Source organism: Alosa sapidissima, chromosome 16, assembly GCF_018492685.1.
Source record: "Alosa sapidissima isolate fAloSap1 chromosome 16, fAloSap1.pri, whole genome shotgun sequence".
Taxonomy (NCBI): domain Eukaryota; kingdom Metazoa; phylum Chordata; class Actinopteri; order Clupeiformes; family Clupeidae; genus Alosa; species Alosa sapidissima.
In genome coordinates this window covers 28,080,533-28,102,741 of record NC_055972.1, presented here as the reverse complement: position 1 = coordinate 28,102,741, position 22,209 = coordinate 28,080,533, and the positions used below count along the sequence as shown (strand labels likewise).

Here is a 22,209-nt window from a genome sequence, read left to right as displayed (position 1 = left end):
TTAATCAAAAGGTCTGCAAAGTACCGTAGTCAAAAGGTCAGTCCTTGCATTCCAAGTCAGCATTTCAATACTTTTGCGTGATGACAATTGATACCAAAGCTCTAAAATACCTTCATATAAATTAAGATGTGTTTATGTATGGCTTCCGATATACACACCCTTATACATATCCACTGGACACATGGGCTGTAATTCTATTGTAACTTTATAGGGATGTATGGCCTGGCAGGTATGCTACATATGGGCGTGAATGGGAAATCTATCAAGCGATATGTGACACATACCAACGAACCAGCCGTCATCGCACTTTTCCATGACACTGACAAGGTCTCCCTCCTGGAGCTCCAGCTCATCGTCGTTTTGTGGCACATAGCTATACAGGGCCTGGAAACTGAGGAGAGGGAAAAGAACAGACTTTTAGGATCTCATCTGCACAGATATGCATGGAGAGTTATGCATATTGTAGTGTTATCTAACATACACTAAAGAGATGCCATTCACAAATCTTAGCCGTACATATGAAAAAATGCCATTCAAATGTCTTATTCTCATCTCTCTCAAAATTATATACCAAAGGGATAGCCTCGGTTTCGAAAGGAGTTAAATCTGACCTTAGCTTTGTTTTGTTTTTTGCACCTTTGTTTCTACAGTTGTTGCAGTTGGAGGAGCTTAAACAAAAGTAACTGTCAATTTGTACTTTGACCAACATCTGTGACTTCCTTCTGTGATCTCAGATGTTTTGATACATGAACAATGTGTTTATGTGTTTTGAGTTATCAATAACAGAGCTGTAATAATGTGTAACACAAATTACAAAAAAGACACACAAAACACAACAAAATCTATGACCATCAACAAATCCGAAACTGGATAGTGTAAGAAATTAATCCTGCCGAATTGTATGAGTGATATCATTTCTCCGACAAAGATAAAGTTCTGATGTTCTGATGGCAGACGGTTTGGCGCCAGGTGAGGTGTAAAACACCAATGGTCATAGAATGGGTCTCAGGGGTAAGCCATTGAAAACCATCCCACCAAACGTGTGAGGACACTCAATTATCATATACGTATTATCATAAACGTAAATGTAAATCAGGTTTCTAGGCCTAGTATACTAGTATACTTGCGTACAAAGAATTTGGTGAGGTGAAGCACACAATAACCTGGAGCAGTGAGCTGCCTTGCTACAGCAGCGCTCGGGGAGCAGTGAGGGGTTAGGTGCCTTGCTCAGCTGTTCCTACTGGTCGGGGATCGAACCAGCAACCCTTCGGTTACAAGCCTGAAGCCCTAACCAGTAGGCCACGACTGCCCCGATATACATATACATATATTCATATACATAGTTGAACAAAGGGTTGCCAAGTAAGAGCAAGATCAATTTGCATTGAGACCAGCATATAATGACTTGAGTTGGTAACTTCTGGTAGTTCGCCCAGATGGGACAAAGGAGAGAGAACTCCAGAGAATATGCCGAAGGCAGGCATAGGTTGAACCTTTGTGAACCTTTCTACCATTTTGCATTGGAATAAAACCTGACTATTGCATCAATCCAAGAGAAGAGAAAACCTTTCCTATTTTTTCTTACAATAGTAAAAGGTCTTCCCATGATAATCAGAGAAAAAAGCCTGAACCAGGGTTTACAGCAACCAGACATTCATGCTTCAAATCAATAGCACTGTCTGGTTTCAATTAAGGAGTGGTCTACCTCATGCAAACAGAATTCAACTTGAAAGAAAAACAAAGCAAAAAAGACAATGTTCTGGCCAAGTGTATCACTATAAGTATACAGGTATGACTGGCCATGTGTGCAGTGCACATGAATATATCTAAAGTATGTCTGTGTACAGGAATGGATGTGTGGTGCAGGTGTGTGTGTGTGTGTGTGTGTGTGTGTGTGTGTGTGTGTGTGTGTGTGTGTGTGTGTTTGTGTGTGTGTGTGTTTGTGTGTGTGTGTGTGTTTGTGTGTGTGTGTGTGTGGGTGTGGGTGTGTGTGTGTGTGTGTGGTGCAGGTGTGCTTGTGTGTGTGTGTGTGTGTGTGTGTGTGGTGCAGGTGTGCTTGTGTGTGTGTGTTCTTACATTCCGCAGCTGAGGCGTCCAGGTTCAGGACTGCTGCTGTGAGACTGCGGTTGCTGGGAAATGATGAGAGAGTGTTTACTGGGGTGAGGCGGCAGCCTGTGCCTAGAGTCAAGGGGCCGAGACAGTGTGCTGCAGTATCTCACAGAGGTCTCGGCTATATTCATGATCTCATTACACACGGCCTCCTAGTGGTCAGGAGGACCAGGTGCACCACCAAACCCCCAACCAGGAACCCAGCAGCCGCCAGTCATTCAGAGGGCACGGGTTGGAGGTTCGTTGAGGAGGAGGAGGAGGAAGAGGAGGACAGGGGCAGTTTCAGGAGTTAGAAAAGTATGGAGTTGCAGATAAGTGGATAAGAAGATATAGAGGAAGATGATGATGAAGAGGAGGAGGAAGAGGAAGAGGAGAAGGATCCATGTGAGTAAAAAAGTGGGGAAATGGGAATCCGTTAGCACCAGGAGGAACGGCAGGAGGAGGAAGACCAGGAGAGATTGGCGGACGGAGTCCCGTGGGGTAAGCATGGCAGAGGCAGAGACACCAGAATGAGACCATGTACATCCAGACAGAGAGAACGATTAGTTTTGGAAATCACTGGAGGAAGACATGCACACTGAGAAGGGGCACACACAACAGAGATTATAACGTTACCATGCACATTAAAGGAGTCACATGATTAGTCGTAAGATAAAGAACAGAGTGGAAGTTACATGAATGAGAGTAGTGGGTTAACAGGAGCGCATCTGAGTGTGAGATCATGAACAGTCCTTTTATCTTTAACATAAGCCTTGTTTTCGTCATGTTCATATGCATCATATCCATCTTTAAAACTTAAAATGGTAAAATGTTTAATAATTAACAGCATAGTTTTGTGCAATTCCTTTCAAATCCCCCAAATGATCTCCCCAGACAGACAAAGGTCTCTTTGGTCTTGACTTTAGTGAATGCTTTTCAGCTGTGGAAGGTTAGGGTGGAATGTTTTACCGTGAAGGAGTTTGCGTTCATGTTGCTGTCCTGGATGTCGAACAGCATGACTGGACTCCTGGAGGATCGGCCGTGGTAGTCACCCTCATTTCTCAGAGGCTGAGGAGGAAGAGGGGGGGGGGGGGCACAGAGTCAGGGACTGGGGGCGATAAACAGTCATGTGGATGAGGTGGAAACATTCCCGTTAGGATGCAGAAAATACAGGGTAAATGTGATGTTAGTAGCGGCAACTTCAACCCTCCGTTCAGTTACTGTAATTAAACACAAGGGTGCTTGAGGAGAGCTCTAGATCTGAACAGAATATTTTTAGTGCATGAAAATGATCAGGAATAAAGATATTACACAGATATTCCAACATATTGCAATAATGTGGACGTACGATCTACAGTCATGTGGTGCTATTTAAATCATATTCTTATAAATGCCTATACATGTTGTCGTGTTTACTTGCATTTTCATAAAATACTTAAGTCTGAAATTCAATACAAAGTCACAGGACTTAGCACCCATTAGTGCTAGACTTCCTCACCCAAGGAATACAAGTGCTCTTTTGTCTCTTTACTGGGACCATCCCGGCATAGAAATGTTGTAAGTCCAAAGGTCACTCCAAACGGACTGGGTCTTATATAATTGAACAGCTGCACTTAAAATCACGGAGAAACTTTATTCACACCATGCAAGTTCACTCCTCTTGTTAGGAACAAGCAATAAAACATTCCTTCTCACAAACAAGACACCTTCAGGGTACTTTGAAAAAATGGTGCAAGTTAATTGTAGGCACACGTAAGTCTGCAAAAATTCATGATTTGAAACACATTCCACCAAAGAACAGTAAATTAGCAGGCATTTTTCCTCCTGACTGTTTTGCAAAAGCAAAGGCAAATCTTGCTTGGAAAACCAGTTTCGCAAAATGTCTCGTCACTTAATCATTTCCATCTGTAGTCGTACAGTACACTGTCACTTTGTGACATTTTGAGTGCATTTGGATGATTGCCTTTGCTTTTGCATTGTGGTATCTGACACCTCCTGTTTCCCAAGTGAAAGCACGGCTATCAATCACAGCGCATATCTGCTCACAACGTTCACACACAAAGTCTCTCATTCCATGTCAAACACCGCCACTGTGGGGGGAGGAGTGCGGGTGCAGAGCTACAAGGAGGAGAAATCGCTGTGGCTTCAAACCCAGCCCAGCCCGACCTCCCAAGCTCAACCAAACCCAACCTTACAGCAGTGACCGTGAGATGCTGCAGCCACACACTGCGACACACACCATGCAGCAGCAGGTACCTCTGCGTGGCTATTGGCCCAGCTGCCCAGGGCCTCGCGCGGGGCGGATCGGCCGCCCTCGGGGCCCTCCCGGTCCTGGAGCTCCCTGTCCAGGGGGCTCACGCCGGTCAGCCAGCCCTCCAGGCCAGCTCCCCCGCACGGGCTCAGGCTCCGAGAGAGGCGTGGGGAGGGCGGGGAGAGCAGGAAGTCCTCGCCCTGGGGCGGGGTGAAGGTGAGGAACGGGGTGGCGGAGCTGGGCCGCGGCGGGTAGAGAGGGGGCTGGGGCGAGTTGGACGGCGAGCCCATGGGGGAGATGCAGTAGGGGCTCCCGGTGATGAGTGGCACGGGGGGTATCGGGGGGGGCAGGGGGCTGGCGGAGTGCGGCGGGGGCAGGTACTCGCCCCAGCGGTAGGAGGCGGAGGGCAGGGGGGGCAGAGGAGGCGTGGGGGCGGACGGGGGGCTGGCTGCCGCCCCCATGGTCAGGGAGATCCACTCGTTGGAGATGGACTTGACCTCGGGGGAGACGGAGCGCGCTGGAGAGCGCGGCAGAGGGAGCGGGGCCGTGGTCAGCCGGTTACGGGTCGGCTAACCGGAGCAAACCAGAACCACCCAGAGAGAGAGGGAGAAAAAGAGAGATGGAGAGAGGGAGAGAGTTTTGGAAAGTGGAGAAGAGAAACAAATATGGAGTAAGAGACGGATGTAAGGAAAGGACAGATGAAAAACAAGTATCTATGAAAACAATGCTTCTAGGAAAAACTGAATAAAATAACATAACAAGATGAAAGACAGGTAATGAGAAGGACGGACATCAAACTCCAACATCCCTCAAAGACTCCTGGGCTGTTCCTGTGGAGAAATGTGTGTGTGTGTGTGTGTGTGTGTGTGTGTGTGTGTGTACCTGGGGGGAAGCGTTGGTGCTGCGGTGAGGAGAGTGGCTGATGGGAGGGTCGGGGTAATCCACTCCGTTCTTGACACGCGGCCGTTTGTGCACCTCCACGTAGGTGACGGGGAAGATGCCCTGGCGGTTGGAGCCGGCGATTTTGCCCTCGTACCAGTTCTCATCCACCCGGCGGATCAGGATGATGCGCTCCCCCTGCAGGGCACCACAGGAACAGCACGGAACATTTCTTTAGCACACACACCAGCCACCAGCTGCTGACCATCAGGGTGATTACAGACAATAGCAATTAGGAAACAGAACTCAAGCAAGAGTTACTATTTAAACTATCTGTGGTGGGATTAATTTGGACAAGTGAGTTTCAATTTGAAGAGCATTTAGGCCTATAAAAGTTTGCACAGTGTACAGTTACAGAGAACACCAGAACACCTAAAAACTGAGAAGTTTAAGTTATAAAACATTTTCAGAAAAATGTTTTATAACTTAAAGAACTTGCTGATTGGTCTGTTCACTGAAACATGTAAAGACTATGTGACATTTCATTGTGAAGTTCACTCGGTCATCCTTGCCTTTCTGAAGGACATCTCTACGGGAGTGTCCCCATTGAAATTGAAGCGAGCCATAGCCTCTCCATACTCCAGCACCTGAACAGGAGCACTCTTCTTGGGCTGGGCTTTCTCTGTGGGAGGGAGGAGCTGAGGAGAGGAGCAGAGAGCCGAGGAGGAGAGGAGAGGAGGAGAGGAGGAGGAGGAGAGGAGAAGAGGAGGAGGAGATTAGAAGAGGAGAGGAGAACAAAGGAGAGGAGGAGGAGAGGAGAACGGAGGAGAGGAGAAGGAGGAGGAGGAGAGGAGAACAGAGAGGAGAGGAGGAGATATATTGAAGAAGGAAGAGGGAAGATAGGTTGGCAGATTCACAAACCAGACACACACATTCTCATGTGAGATGTTCCCATACTCGTCTATACAGTGAGAATCTTCTCCATTTCCCCAACATTCTATCTCTACAGCCCAGCTTTTTCACTCCGGATAACTACAGGAAGGAATGTTCATTTTCAGTAGGAAGAGGAGCTGCCAATGTGTATCTACTGATAAGTCTTTTTCACATCATGTCACCCACTGCGCCCTGTTGTGTGATGTGTCTGTCTGTATATTCTGATAAACTGTGGGTGACCAAGCAAAACTTTTACTCCTCTCTGAATGGAGAGAGGGAGAGAGAGTGACAGAGATAAAGAGAAAGAGAGGGCAGTGGAGAGGGAGAGAGAGTGACAGAGAGAGAGAGGGAGAGAGAGAGTGGTTGTTTTACCTCAACGTAGCTCCTGGGAAAGATGCCAACTCGACCATGGTGCTCTCCCTCATACCAATTCTGATCCACCTGTCGGTAGATGTACACAATGTCGCCTTTCTGAAACGGGAGCTCCCTGTGGCCAGGAGAGAAAGAGAGAGTGAGTTACAATAAAGCCTCAAACAAAGGAATGCATGTTTTAATATCATAACCAAACATTAAAGGAATTCCATTTGAGTGTGAGTACATAGCAGTCCAATATAAACTGATAGTGTGCTATCATAGGAAAAACAGTTACTGATGAAAAGTTATCAGTGATAAAAAAAAAAATGCTGTAATATAATACTATTATCTGATTTGATTATTCATTACTGTAATATAATTGAATACAACGCAAATTAATATAATGCTATTTGCTACAAAGTTAGGCTACTATTATATTTTCAACTTTGGACTTACTTTAGTGTTTCAGCTCTGAAGTCAAACTTGGCCAAGGCGGGAGTTCTCTGCAGAGAGTCAGAAGGACCAGTTTGAGAATCAAAAGAGACATGGAATACGTTCATGGTTCTGTGGTCAACCAGCACAAACATTTGTACAGACTGAATCTTAAATCTTCTACAAGACCATTTTCTTCAGATGGCTTGAAGTAGGCTTGAGGGATCAGATAAGCTAACTCCAGTAAATCCATTCAAAACCGGTTCATGTTAATCTTCTGAATTAAATGCTGCTAATGTATTGCATTCTAAGTCTCTGTAATCATCCCTGATTGATGATTCAGATGAATTGATGAAGCAGATCAATCTGCTTCTTTTAAGAATATTTTTGGAAAGAAAAATATCAACAGAGAAGACAACTTCCAGATAAAAGAGGAATTAAAGCTATATACTCCCTGTTAGATTACAGACTCAATACTATTTCAATACTACTCCCCTTTGATCATCAGACACTGACTCACATATACCATATCATAACCGACTAACCGAACACTGCTTACATTGTGTACTGCCCTGTACCACAACCAATATACCACCAGTTGACATCCATTAAAGGGTTTAAAAAGGAATAAACGATTATGGACATGCTCTTAAACGCTGAGCTGCTATCTATTTCAAAGGCTTCCTTTGAAGCTGTTCATTTTGAACATACTGGGTGGTCCCATCGCATCCCATGTCTTTCGTCTAATCAGCTTCATACAACTTCATACATGGGTCAAACAAAACTCGGCCCTTTTAAGCCCACACCGGCCCAGTAATGTAAAGAATGCAAATGGCCTCTGGTGCATTATTTCATTATCAAGTTCGCACCGCTAATGTGCCGCCGCGTTTGACTGACCCTGACACACTCGCGTGTCTTCGCGTCCGCATTTAACGCGTGAGCTCACCGCGGTGGCGGTAGCGGGCGCTGCCCTTTCAGTCCCACACATCCATTGAGAATATTCTAGCGATGGCAGGAATGAAGGACATGTGACTTCATGGTCCCGTCACTCACCTCCGACTGGGGGCCCTGCTACTGTAGAGGCTCACACATAAAAATCTGATACTGACAGGACTCTCCGGATGACTGATGTCCCAGGCGTCGCTTCTATGCCCTCCCTCTCTTTCTGTCTCTCTCTTTCTGTCTGTCTCTCTCTCTCTCTATCTCTCTCTATCTCTCTCTTTTTCAATCTCTGTCTGTCTTTCTTTCGTTCGTCCGTCCATGTCTTAGTTTTTCTGTTCCGGTATGGTTCTGGTGCAGCAGTAGCTGGCTTAAGGACACATGACTAATGGTAACAGACTTTGTGAACCGTAAACATAGCAGAATCCTGGCATTCTGTTGTGTGAATGGCCGACACTCAACCTTTAAATACAGAAGAGGCTTTTTTGACGGAACGCCACAAACATATTGAGCAGTGTTTACTCTGATCCCACTTGGCCACTAAGGGATTACTGCTGGATCAAGACCCATGCTACACGTTCACACTGAACTAATCTCACATCCATATACCCTGTCATGGACGCAGAATGAAGGCCAGGTTGGCTGGTCTTTGTATGCAAACAGTGCTGATTGACACAAACGCTATCTCATACATACACACAGACACACACAATAACAAACACAAAAGATACGCACACACACACACACACACACACATATACACATATACACGCACGCGCAAACACACACACACACACACACACACACACATATACACGCACGCGCAAACACACACACACAGACACACACACACACATATACACGCACGCGCAAACACACACACACACACACTGACACACACACACAAACATCACTCAGATATACTGTAGGAAGAAACACTCACACAGACCTCAGGGCCGGATTTCCTCTTTTCAGAATCATTGATGGTGAGCAGGTCACCGAAGCGGTCATTGGTGATAAACTGGTGGTGGGTCAGCACAATGGCTGCGTGCCGTCGTGAAGCGATATCAGCCTCTTCCTGCTCACGCTTCAACCTCCTCTGCTCCTCAAGAATTTTCTGCACCCCCCCCCCCGCCCCCCCACCACCAAGCAAAAAGACAGGGACAAGAAAGACAGGGGAAAGGAGACATGAAAGAAGGAAAGAAAGAATAGAAAGAATGAAAGACTTAGCCTTTTACACACACCCGTTACACACCACCATAACATTAATAATACCATATCAGCCCACATTACCAGCTGGAGAGAGAGAGAGAGAGAACATAAAAAAGAAAGAAAGAAAGAACAAAAGGTGGAAAGAAAGAAAAAAAGAAAGAAAGGAGCAGTATTTGGGTATTTAAGGATTAACAGCTTTTAAAAAGTAACAGTTCATTTCAATTCTTACATCACGCATTACATTGCACAAAACTCAGTAACACATCTGCCTTAGTTCTCTGTCAGTGAGCATGAGGAATTTTCATTTCTCAGTGAAACAATTTGTTGGTTCACAAACCGAGCCATATTCCTTGGGCAACGCGTGCCCAGGGCCCTAAAATGGGGTGTGGAGCCTCTGACTTGTTACATAAGGCTTACGAAAGAGCCGGGAAGGCAGACAACAGCCAGTGTTGGCGGAGTTGTGGACGCCTTACCTCCTTGTCTCCATATCTCCTTCGTGCTCCCTCGTCAGGGCTGTCCCGGAGGTCGCTCTTACTCGCCGGCTGAGATGAGTCCGAATCTGTGCCGGAGGTGGGAAAAACGGCAAGAGTTCTTCATCATCATCACTTCATCAAGAGTTCTTCATCACTGTCATTTAGGCTTCCATTGTGGAAATTACTTTGCCAAACCGTGAAGTCATACACACAGTAGGCTCCATGACTAACTACACACCCACACACACACACACACACACTAACACTCAGAACTGTGCCCTGTCATGATTCCAGGTTTATAAAAGAATGATTAATAGTGCTTTGTGCTCTCTTAAAAAAAGTCAAAACGTTAAGCAACTGAATGAGCTACATAGATAGAATGTGGAATCATTCGAAGACATCAGAAACAGATGTTCTCCATTACAAAGACACTGGTTGTGAAAGTGAATGATGAAACCAGCACACTAAAATGAGCAACAACACAAAACACGATCACTTCATGGCTTACAAGTGTGATTTCACTATTTAAGACTGCAAAGGAGAGGCATGCCCTTTTAGTCTGTAACATAATGATTGATAGAAGACTCTATCAGTAAAAGCCATGATGTGTCTGCGTGATCTAGCAGGAAAGATACACACAAGTATGAAAAATTAAGAAAAAACAAAACAAATTTGATATATGAGCACAGTGCAGTGCCAATCAACAACTGAGGTGTTGCAACAAATTTCTAAATTCCACATTGTTTTCCAACGTGCTATGAATATTTAGGCAGCAACCCAAACGACTTGAAGAAAAACACATGCCATGTGGAATTTTCTACAGTTATACTGCTCAATCTAACATTAGGTGACTGGCAAATAGTCTAAATGTAAAACACATAAGACATAAATCAAAAGTAGGACTATGGTGGTAATGCCTGTATTTTTACAGTAAACAAAAGTGTTAAGATTCAGAACAACAATCACATTAACAAGTTGTAAGGTATCAAAAGGTAAAGCATTAAACCAAACACAGAATCAGTATAAAAATGAAACGTGAAGAGTTCACAAATCTATTTGAAGGTTAGTGGGCGGTATTACACAGTGAGTGGAAACTGTCCGATCCAGTCATAGTCACAGAATATTGCTGACACTGCCACTGAAGACACTGACTGATAAGTTCAACAGACTACGTTCACTGCAGCTAACTGACTGATAAATAAACAAATGTTAAACAAAACATGGAGTAATGAAACATCCCAATGGACCTGAAGACCACACAGCATGGCAATGGAACATCTACAGTACAGTATGAACCACCGTGAAGAACAGAAAATGGTGGAACGGGAGCGACGACGGCACCTCAGGCAAGTCACACACAGAGCAGAATGCGGAGAGTGAAATGGAGACTGGCAGGGTCAAAGGTCATGAGGGCATGAGGTTGCAGTGCGGAGCAGCACACACACACACAGTAAAACAGGGTCGCATGCCACACCAAACCCAGATGGGAACCTCACAAGGTCACCAGGACGAGAAGAACCAAAGAGAAAGGTCAGGGAAGGAAAATAAAAATGAGTGACCACAAACACGGTGATGTGTGTGTGTGTGTGTGTGTGTGTGTATGCATGTGTTAGTGAGTGTGTGTGTGTGTGTACATGTGAGTGTGTGAGCATGGCAGAGGGACACAGGCGGTCCCATGTCATCTGAAGATAGCCACCTCGCCGGTGAGATGGCTCTACCGACAAGTGGTTCCTGTTGCCATCCAAGCTCTCCCCGTTACCGAAGTCGCCTGCGCCGTCACCCTCGGCGCCCTCCGTGGGCGAGCCCTCCCCGTTGCTAAGGCGATCGATCACCTCCAGAGAGGAAAGCCGCTGCGGAATCAGCGGCCGGGGCTCCGGAACCTGGGTGGCCGACAGTGCGCCTGTCCGCTTGCCCTGCTGGGACCGCCGCAGGCGGAACGGCGCGGGCCCCATGAGGAGGAGGTTGGCGGGCAGCGCGTGCTGCTGCTTCTTGTCCAGCGGGGAGAGCAGCTTGCTGGGCTGGCTACTGCCGGCCTGCTGCCTCTCGTGCCGGAGGATGGTGGTGAAGCGTGTGTAGGAGGCGGGGCAGGAGCCTTTGCACTTGCTGGGCTTGAGGTGGAGGTGGAGAGGGGGGTTAGGGTGGTGGTGCTGGTGGTGGTGGTGGTTGTGGTGTTGTTGTTGTTGTTGCTGTTGCTGTTGTGGGTGGTGGTTATGGTGGTGGTGGTTGTGGTTTGGCTGCAGCTGTGGGAGGGGGAGTGAGTCCGGCGCCAACGCCTCCTCGCAGGAGGACGAGTTCTTAGTGGCGGCGTTCCCCGTGGAGTCGCTGTCCGAGTCCACGTCCGCCTCCGTATCGTCCGAGTCAGGCCCCCCACCGGCGGCAGCTGCGGCTGCGGCTCTGGCCGCTCTGGCCGTGCTGCGGAGCTCGAAACAGGACAGGCCCTCCACCGGCTCGCTGTCGGACAGCGAGGAGGTGTCGTCTTCCACCTCATGCGCCATAGTGCCGGACGCCCCCAGGGGGCAGCCTGTCGGGAGCGGGGGCTCGCATGACACCGCCAGGGACTCTGCGGAGAGTGCGGAGGCCAGGTAGCAGGAGGGGGCCGAGCTGTGTGAGGGGCTCTGACCGCTGTGGAGGGTAGGCAGGGAGGCAGAGCGCACGGGGGCCGAGGTGTTGGGGGCCGAGCGCTGGATGATCTGCTCGAACTCCGTCACGCGATAGGACACGGCGCCCCGGGAGACGCTGCCCCCCTCGCCCCTGCCCCCACCGCCAGCCGCCGGGCCCGTCTTCTCGAAGAGCGAGGCCAGGCTGCGCACGCTCCCGTGGGGGCTGGAGCCCAGCGAGCTCGGCCGCTGGATCTGGTGCATGTTCCGGTAGAGCGCCGAGAACTCCGGCGTGCTTCTGCGGTTCCTCTGATCCACTCCGCTCTCTGGCAGTCCGTTCAGCTTCGTCTCGAAGCTCACTCCCGCATTTTCCTTGGCAGCGAATGCCTCCTCTTCCCCCTCCTCCAGCTCCTCCTCGTCGTCTATGCACCCGTTTGTGACCCTGTGTGACCCCTCGCAGCTGGAAGACTTTTGGGCCCCCGAGGTCTCAGTCCCGTCCTGGCTGTCGCCAGTAGGGGGCACCAGTCTGGGCTTGAACTTGGACGGGAGGATTTGAGGGATGCAGACTTTGGCAGCGGACAAGGGGTTCTTACCCTTACAGGGGTGACCTAACGCATGACTGGCAAGGACCGACCGACTATTTACAGAGGAGCAGGGTGAAATTATATAGCCATTCCCACCTTTTTAATCCACCGGGCAAGCATGCAGGATAACAGAATAAACAGGATATTAGATTGCGGCAGCAACACTTTGGCACATACTAAAAATCACAAAAACAAAATGCCAGAGTATTAAAAGTGCTGTGTGGAATTCTGTAGGCTTTGAGGTGTCTAGAACACAGCCACACAGCTCAGCCAATTGACTTGCATTCTATTCAAAACAGCAGCAGGCAACATGTGGTCAAACTTCAGTGGATACCTGAACAAGGAGCATAGGTGTTTTTGAAATTTTTGATCAAAATGGTTGCTTATTCTGTTACTATTTTGGATGTTTTAAACTATAAAAAATAACTCCACATAGCACCACAAATTCTAATGGCATTCCATCAATCACAACTCACACGTACACAACTTGGCAACAAAGTACTCAGGTCCAAGAAAAGCAGCAAGGAGGACGTAAAGAACTTCAGTTGTTCAACAATAACACACAGAGGTCTGGCAAATCTCCATGGGATTATTTTTTAGGTCATAACATTAACGCTACTGTAATATTTTGTGCTTTTAAACAAAGAAGCTCATTGAAATATTCTGCATAATGTTCATCGCAAATAAACGTCTTCGCTGTGGTCACCATGGAAAATACAACACAACGAAAACAGAAGCTGGCATGAAAAAATGCTGTGGTGTGTACAAGTTGATGCCAATGTTTCCTCAACAAAACCAAAAATAGCTTGATTTTGCTCATTTGTTCTGGCCCTCACACACACCCTTCTGCTTTCTGTCGGACTCTAAACAAGTCTAAATGCCGGCTCTTTGGACCATGCTTTCCTGTTTAGGCCACGGTGCTGAACACTGAGCCAGCGATAGGAAACGTGGCCCCAGGACCTGTCCGTCTCCCATGAAAGTGACTAAGGGGACGCTAACCGAAGGTTAACTGGACAGGAAAACAACAACTAGCCTGACAGTCGCTGACAAACAAACAGACGAACCACAAAGTGCCTGCAGTGACAGAAAAGAGTCAGGCTGGGCATTGTCTGGCTGGACAAACCATCCCAAACAACAACTAACAATGACTGAGTCACATTCATTTTGCAATCCTACCCAATAAAACAACCATGCACAGTTTGTGTATGGGATGCAACATGGCTATATTCAATTGTCTTTGTTTTTTTTTTCTAAGGTTATTGAATGGCTTTCCTCAGACCTTGTGGGAGTAACAGAATGTTAAACAAAGGTAACTCTCTGTCTCCCTCTCTTTCTCTCTCTCTCTCTCTCTATCCCCTGACAGTCCGAAAGACTACGAAATGTAAGACAGCTGGCTTAGGCATTTGCAGGGTTCCTTTTTTCTCTCTCTCTGTGTGTTTTCACCAGGTCTGTAAAATAGATACAAACTTCATGATGACAGACTGAAACTATTTTCTCTGCATTCCTCATCAGTCAGTGCCCAGGCATTTCACATTAGTTTGGAAGTAAGAGAAACTTATGTGCTGTTTAAAGCATTTCCTAACAATCGGCCACAGAACATGAAATATGTCTTTGTTCACAGTAAAATAATGAAGCCACTCTAAATCACTGTCCAGTGTATGCCTGCTATAAGCACAATATAAATATAGCAGCTTTGTAACACTAAACTCGTGTGGACTTTCATAGCCGTTGACTTTTGTCTGACCCTTTAAGAATTTCTCCAGCCAGGTTCATCTATCTCACTGAGGCCCATTGAAAACAACTGAGATGGTTGAGTCAGAGGTACACAGATGCGAGAGCCATAAAAAGTGGGGCAGATATCACTAATGGACAAACCAGGCCCTGGTTATAATTAGGAGACCTATAATGAGCCAGAAGAATAATGTCTCCTCAACTGCGCACCAGCGGTGCTTCAAGGGCCACTTTCTTTTGTCTGGCACTATCAGGCACTAAGCTGAATGTCCACTTTTTGTTGCCGGATTAGGCTGTGGGGTCATTCATCCTGTCCCCCCACTGCTGACAAACTACTCAACAACTTGAGCCCGTACCTTTCCTTTCCCCAGATCCCTCTCGATCCATCCCCGGTCCCCTCACTCCTCCGACGCACCCCTCCCCCAGCAGGTCAGCACGTCTCCTCGGAGGGGTCATGTGTGCTGGCATTCCATCCTCTGACTTCACTCTGACAGCTGACTTCCTCATACCTAACCACCCACATGAGTGTGTGTGTGTGTGTGTGTGTGTGTGTGTGTGTGTGTGTGTGTGGAGCGTGCACATGTGTGTGTGTGTGTGTGTGTGTGTGTGTGTGTGTGTGTGTTGTTGCTGTCCTGCCTGTTTATCTCACCCCTGCCAGCACCCAAGCTCACCCAATGAAATCTAGACCTCCTCCTAAACGATGTCTCTTCCCCCCCTCTCTCTCCACCCTTGTCCCCCTCTCTCTCTCTCTCCACCCTTGTCCCTCTCTCTCTCTCTCCACCCTTGTCCCTCTCTCTCTCTCTCCACCCTTGTCCCCTGGAATACTCCATGGAGCCGCGGCCTAAAGCCTTTAAAGCCTCACTACTTTAGCCACAGACGGGCAGACAGACAGACCGACGGACGGACAGACAGACACGAGCACCACTAACCTCAAGCTAATCCTAGCTTCCGCAAGGGAAACCAAAGGCAGCCTCATTTCAATGCAATGGAGGACAGGTGGCTAAATCGGGATGAAACAGCCATGTTTTTTTTTGCCTTTTCTAATGGGCTGTGTTCAAATGGCATGAGGTGAGGGATGGGGGGGTTTGCATGAGAGCCACACAAAACAAAACAAAGCTGAGGTGCACATGGGGAAACGCAAGAGAGATGAGGTGTGGGCTCTGCTCTCCTTCTCTCTCTCTCTCTCTCTCTCTCTCTCTCTGGCATGGTGTTAGGGCCATGGTGTTGGGTGTTATTTTTAGTGCCGGATGAAATTGAAAAGTTCCTAGTTTCCCCATTAGTCAGGAACGCTCTTGGGAAACCAGAGCGACTGCGTTCCTGGCATTCCGAGCTCATCAGGCAGCCATAATGCCGTTAATGGACTCTTAGTCACCTAGCGTTCGGCTAAACACAATCACAAAGAAACATCCGGAACAAGCTGTGTGCTCCGTCACTCAGTGCAGCGCTACAGCAGGGTGGCCGATACTGCGTCAGAGATAAGCGAAGAGCTCCGCAGAAGCGCCAGGTGCATCGGTCAGAGGGTCTTACCTTTCGAGGAGGACGAGCTCGGGTGGCGCTTGTTGAGGGCCCTCAGACCTTGCAGGGGGATGTCGCCGCCCTCCAGGACACTCTTGTAAATGTGTCGGTCGCATTCTGGAGCGGCCGGGTCGCTGGCGTTGGACCCGCCGTCCTTCTCCGTCTCACCGCTGTGGCCTGTTTTACAGGAGGAGCTGCGACACAGACAGAGACAGAGGGAGAGGCGGAGAGAGTGTGTGTGTGAATGTGCGTGTGTGAGAGAGAGAGCAAGAGAGGGAGGGTGTGTGTGTATGTGTGTGTGAGAGAGAGAGCAAGAGTGTGTGTGTGTGTGTGTGTGTGTGTGTGTGTGTGTGAGAGAGAGACAGAGAGAGAGAGAGAGAAAGAGAGAGAGAGAGATCAGCATTGCATTAAATAAAAGCTGCTTTAGAACCATAAGCCTGATTAGACGAAATAACTTTTTTATCTGTTTGGATAAAAATCTGCCTGAGGATAACTCGCTCCAGTGTTAATTAACACCACGTTTCTTTTTTATTTTCCAGTGGTCACATGTTGTTTTAATTTCCCAGAGTTGCCCATTTAAACGGGCCCAACGACTTAAGTGATACTGGAGAGGCTACATTTACCCATAAACACACAGACACACAGAGTCCAGGCTTTGACCTTTGCCCTTCCAGCCCCGGGAAAAGGAATCTGTTCTCATCGGCTGTCGTCCTCGGCCGTTCTGGAAATGAATTAGCTCATTTATCCCACCGCAGGCCTGGTGATAGGGAACCTCTCAGCTGCAGTAAACAGCAAGAGCCCTTATCTGTGCATTCCTGAGGGGCCACATTGGAAGCGGTCTAAAAATATTAAGTGATCCCAGATGGAGCTCCTGTGGGTTATGCACCTGTGTTTATTCACAGCGGTAGATATCGTCTACTACTCCTGACTGACCACTGTGTCCTTTTTTTTCTACACAGATGGCATGCTTGCCCCGGATATCATAGCGAAGAGACAAGGGGGTTCTTGTTGTGCAGACTCATGTGGATAAAAGTCACATTTTGCCTCTTAAATCTGAATTTCACATGATCAAAACTCATGTCACACGTGATGCATGCAGCAACGACTTGTGTGAAATGAGCAATTGTTGGTTTGCAATCTTCAATTTGTCTTGTCTTTTCCGCAGGCATAAAAAAATCAAATGAATTGGGTTTATTTCATTTGCTTTTTTTTAAGGGTGCATACATGTGTCGAAGGTAAGTGAGAACTCGTGAGTTGTTGTTGTGCTCGACAGAAACCAAGCTTTCTCCTCCCATTTTGACACATTGTTTTGTGAATGGTCAAAGTGAAAATCCCCAAATTCCCAGAGGTCTGCTCCCTTCATAGTAGCCTATTCAGCGCCCTGCACATTGCTTAAGTATATGGCAGGACACATACTTAAGCAATTCCAGACAAATGTTCTGTACACTTGCATTCCTATTCTTCCACAATGGTGGCTTTGTGCTATCCAGAAAAAGCTCCTGCAAGGGATCTCACCAGTGACCAACTCTATTTCAAAGTGAGTGGAGGTGGGGTGGGGGGGTTGCTGAGTGACTAGATGGTGGGGGTATTTGCAAGGGGGCAAGAGAAAGAGGGGGGTTATATTCCGATAACACATGCATATGAGTCGGCATAAGTGACATAACTCCTTGGAACCTCCCAGACGATTCTCCGGCACTTCTGACATATTAACACGTCATACGATAGACGCCACTCGCCAGTGCTTCAGACGGGGCGGGGGGGTTGTTGCATAACCTCTGGAACCCCCCCACCCACAATACAGCCTCACCCCCCACCTTGACGACTGGAAACAATCTCTCTCCAGTATTATCTAACTGACTGCATTCTACCAGCATTAACAGCATGGGATAAGTGAGAGGGGGAATTTTCGTCCCACCTGTCGGAGCGCTTTGACCGGCTGCCCTTTTTGGGTTCAATGTGGCGCTGCCTCACATATCAAAACATCAAAACAGTCTGTGGTGAGTTCTTCACTGTTTTAAAAGGCAGATTGCGGGTGGGGGAGGCCACTGGCCCCAGTTCAGACGTCTTTTTGATACACAGAGGGTCTTCTGGAATGTTGCAGGAAAACGAATCATATGGCCTAGCAAAAACAATAGAACACCCCCTGAAAGCAAAACATCCTTCCTACCAACAAACTGAGACCCCCTCCCTCTTCAAACAAATGTCCTGAAGGGAGAAAAAATATTTTCACATTTTGTTTCACAGGGGAATAAAACTCGTTCATCATTCATTAGGTCAAAGCCTGTGTAAGGTCATATTACTTAAGTTTCAACATCGTTACACAATTTATGACTGAAGCAATGTGACTGAATAATGGTGTCACTTGATTATGACATTAGCATTTTTGAGATGCTGTTTTAGAGGGATGCTCTCTCTCTCTCTCTCCCTCTCTCTCTCTCTCTCTCCCTCTCTCTCTCTCTCTCTCTAACAGCTCATTTAACAAATGAGCATTCATCCATTTTTGGAGGTCAGGGGGAGCAGAGGGGTGGGGGTGCTTAGCAGTGGCACACACACACACACACACACACACGCACACAAACAAGCTCCCATGAACTCTACACCAGATTCCTTTACGTATGATTTACTTAAGTGGGAAGCCATGTCAAACAAGCCTCTCCTTCTTCCCTCCAAAACTGAGGAGACGGGAGGAGGTGTGGACTACGGGAGCCAATTGTAGAATCTGCATATCAGCTTAATCTCTGATTCCTGATTCTCCCTCTGGCTCAAAACAAACGCTCCCCAAACACAAAGTAGGGGGAATATCGGGGGGGGGGGACTGGTGGACTGGACTGAAAGGCCACGTCAGGGGGTTTTATTCACCCCTAAAAAATGTCCCAAAAAAAGTCAGTGACCATAAAAAATACTTTTTTGGGAAGGACTGTAAGCCATGAAAAGACCACAAGGCAAAAAAGGCAACACCGTTTCATGTGGAGTTCTTTGCATCTCATCCAAACAGAAACAGAAAAACAAAAAGAAAAAGTGCAAATGTAAATCTGTGCGAGAGAGACGTAAACAAGGGGCCCAAAGCCGTTTAGTCTGGCAGAGTAGAGTAGTAAACCCCCCCCCCCCCCCACCACCACCAGCCCAGCCCAACCCCTCTGGCCGAGAAGGGAATGTTTCCGCAGTAAAACTAATGATCTTCACACCTCTATGCATATGCAGGAGATAGAGGAGATAGAGAGCCGGTGCTGAGAGTGGGGACTGCCCAGGGAGAGCAGCGTAGGGAGGGGAGGGGAGGGGAGGGGAGGGACTGGCCTGTCCCATCGTGCCACGAAAGACATCCAGGTTTTATTTTCAGATAGATGGGCAGAGCATGGAAGATATCAGTGCATGCCAGCCCTGCCCTGCCCTTACCTTTCATTTCCATAACCACCACCTTTCCCCCTGACCCTCAGAAACACACATGATGACATAAACACACACACACACACACACACACACACACACTCCCCCAATCTGTGGACTCCCCCAATCTAAACTAAACACACATAGACAAGCACACACACACACGTACACATGTGGATGCACACAGAGAGCAGACTGTTTTGCTATAGCTAGCATTCGTTCAGAGGAGCCCCTTCAGGAAGCTGGGGTACCCCTCACCCTCCCCTTTCCCTCTGAAAAGGGGGGGAGAAATTCTCAACGGGCTGTTTCACAGAGAAAACGTCTGGCCGCTTTTGCTAAGATTAAAAATGCACCTTCAGAAGTAAAGACAAAACCCAAAGGCATTACACAGCACTCAGAAAGAAAGAGAAAGAGAGAGAGAGAGAGAGAGAGAGAGAGAGAGAGAGAGATGGGGGAACAAAATGATCAGTGAAAATGGGGGAACAGAAGAAAAGAAGAAAGGGGTGAACTTACTATTGCTGTAGATCGGAAGGTGTCTCCAAGGGGCTGAAAGTAGGGGCACTCTGCAACAAACCAAACAAAGAAGTCATTGATAAAAATCCAACGGGGATGGTCTCTTCCAGCTAGAAACGCACAAGGCTCATAAGTGGCTGGGGCTGGTTGGCTGCTGCTGCTTCTTCTGGTCTTCTCTTGTCTCCGTTTGCGTCTCTGTGCGCGTGTGTGTGTGTGTGTGAGCGCGAGCGCATGTGAGTGTGTGAGCCTCTAGGAGCGCTGGGTCCTTTTAGCTTGTAGCCTCGTAGCCTCTCCGGACGAAGCTTGACATGGAGGGAGTGAGCGTGTGTTTTGGCACCACATGCAAGTTAGAGAAAACAAGCGGCACAGGGAAGAGGAGGGGAGGAATCACAGGAGGAGGAGGAGAGGAAAGTGGAGGAGAAGAGGGAGGAGGGGAGGGGAGACATGCGTCTGTGAGAAGAGGGGGGGGGGGCGTATGGGGAGGGGGCTGTCAGCGGCTCGACCAATCAGCTGGTGTCTCTGGCTCACACAGGCTCTCTCTTTTGTCTGCTAGTCCTAGAGTCCTAGTCATTACCCGCCGACCAGACCGGGGGACAATTAACCAGCTGGTGAGGGAGGCAGGCCAAATTACATTGACAGGCACGCAAGCAGCCACTCTCTCTCACACAAACACACACACATACACACATATACATGCACGCAAGCAGCCCCTCTCTTTCACATACATACACATATATACACATATAAAGTCATGAAAGCAGCCTACACACACACACACACCCGCACATATATACACATATATACACACATACACACACACACCCTACAAATAAGCTATATAAACACAAGTGTAAGCCATTTCAAGCCCACAGAAAAGCACATGCACTTTTTTACACACACACACACACACACACACACACACACACACACACACACACACACACACACAACAATACGTGCGTGAAAGTTTCACATGGCTACACACGCGGTCACAGCAGTGGGATCTCATTGGCCAGGCAGGCAGTTATTTCGAGGCAGCAACTCAAGTCGACTCAAAACACAGGGAGAGCCATTCGCTGGGGGAGCACACCCCCTTGCCTTTTGAATGGTTTAGAGGCGGCTAAATTTAGGCCACTGTTTCTGTTGCCTTTCGCCACATGGACGTCACTTGGGGGTTAAAAATAACGCGGGGTGGCAGCAGCGGTGGCAGTGGACGCACGCACAAGTGTTGTTTGCAAATACGATTGCACAATCCCGGGGACGGTCCGGACGCTGCCCGTGCCCCTTTGGGGGAAAGGCTACATGCGACCACTTGGACCCCTCTTTCTTTCCACCCGCCTGCTCTCCACCCTATCCCACCCCACCCCACCACACCCCACCCCTCCCCTCCCGCGTGTCCGTCTGTGTGGGAGTGGAGACTGGAGGCGCAGGACCGTCGCATGCCTTTCCGATGGGTTGCCGGGTGGGGGGAAGAAGGATCATTAATAACCTTTGGCGATGAATGCCTATCTTTATGTGAGCAGAATGTTATCCTGGCAGGTCTATAGTCTTATCTATTTATAAATGCCCAGTGTTGCTGGGACCCGTTTCGCCCTTCTAGAACAAGGGTTGACCCAGAGCAACAAAAGGCCAGCACGCAAAAACAGCACAGACAACAAAAACAACAACACACACACAAACAAAACAAAAAAGCATTCCGTCAGAATGTTTCAACCGAGGCCATTCTGGTCCAGTCTGTTTCTGGCTTATCTCTGTGAGATCACTTTCATGGTGCTGATGCCACCCTGCAACACATGTGCAGAGTAACTGAGCCTGGCACTCAATTCAAAACACAGAACAAACAGGAAGCGCGCGCGCTACGCTTATCTGAAGTGCCGGGACAAAAACGCCGCTTCCAGATTGATCCAGCGGATAGGAGAGGCAGAGGGAGCGGGAGAGGCAGGGACAGCAATATAATACTCTGCCAAGAGGCTGTAGTTACCAGCTTGCAGCATGGTGCACACAGACACAATGACACAAATGAACAAAAATGGTGAATGTCAGAATGAAACCAAAAAATGGTGCAAAATGGTTTAAAATAGCATCACTAGTTGGTTTCCTCAGAATGGTACTGAGCACATGCTACACGGCTTCCCTAACAGCAGTGCTGTGGAAGGGGAAAGGGTAGCATGAACAGAGGACAAATCATAAATAATTGTGATATATGCTAAATATATAATATGATCAAATGATTAATAGCTGTGCCATCTAGCTGTCTACAATAGCTGGCACTGGAGCGGTACCCACCCATTGGTCCATTTGCTCCTGGTGATTATCCAATTACT

The 22,209-nt window shown here is 47.9% G+C and overlaps 1 protein-coding gene across 1 annotated transcript in view; it reads right to left on the bottom strand.

The window, feature by feature from the left end:
• LOC121685324 (sorbin and SH3 domain-containing protein 1) overlaps positions 1 to 22,209 on the bottom strand; it is a 61,128-nt gene that overhangs the window by 4,942 nt on the left and 33,977 nt on the right. Inside the window, exons 15-27 of the mRNA XM_042065784.1 lie at positions 19,886 to 19,935; positions 16,001 to 16,182; positions 11,258 to 12,838; positions 9,562 to 9,647; positions 8,826 to 8,993; positions 6,962 to 7,008; positions 6,524 to 6,638; positions 5,791 to 5,916; positions 5,222 to 5,416; positions 4,345 to 4,908; positions 3,058 to 3,156; positions 2,077 to 2,261; positions 285 to 391 (exon numbers count right to left, since the gene is read on the bottom strand). Coding sequence (XP_041921718.1) covers positions 285 to 391; positions 2,077 to 2,261; positions 3,058 to 3,156; positions 4,345 to 4,908; positions 5,222 to 5,416; positions 5,791 to 5,916; positions 6,524 to 6,638; positions 6,962 to 7,008; positions 8,826 to 8,993; positions 9,562 to 9,647; positions 11,258 to 12,838; positions 16,001 to 16,182; positions 19,886 to 19,935 — 3,505 coding nt within the window. The remainder of the gene's footprint in view (positions 1 to 284; positions 392 to 2,076; positions 2,262 to 3,057; positions 3,157 to 4,344; positions 4,909 to 5,221; positions 5,417 to 5,790; positions 5,917 to 6,523; positions 6,639 to 6,961; positions 7,009 to 8,825; positions 8,994 to 9,561; positions 9,648 to 11,257; positions 12,839 to 16,000; positions 16,183 to 19,885; positions 19,936 to 22,209) is intronic.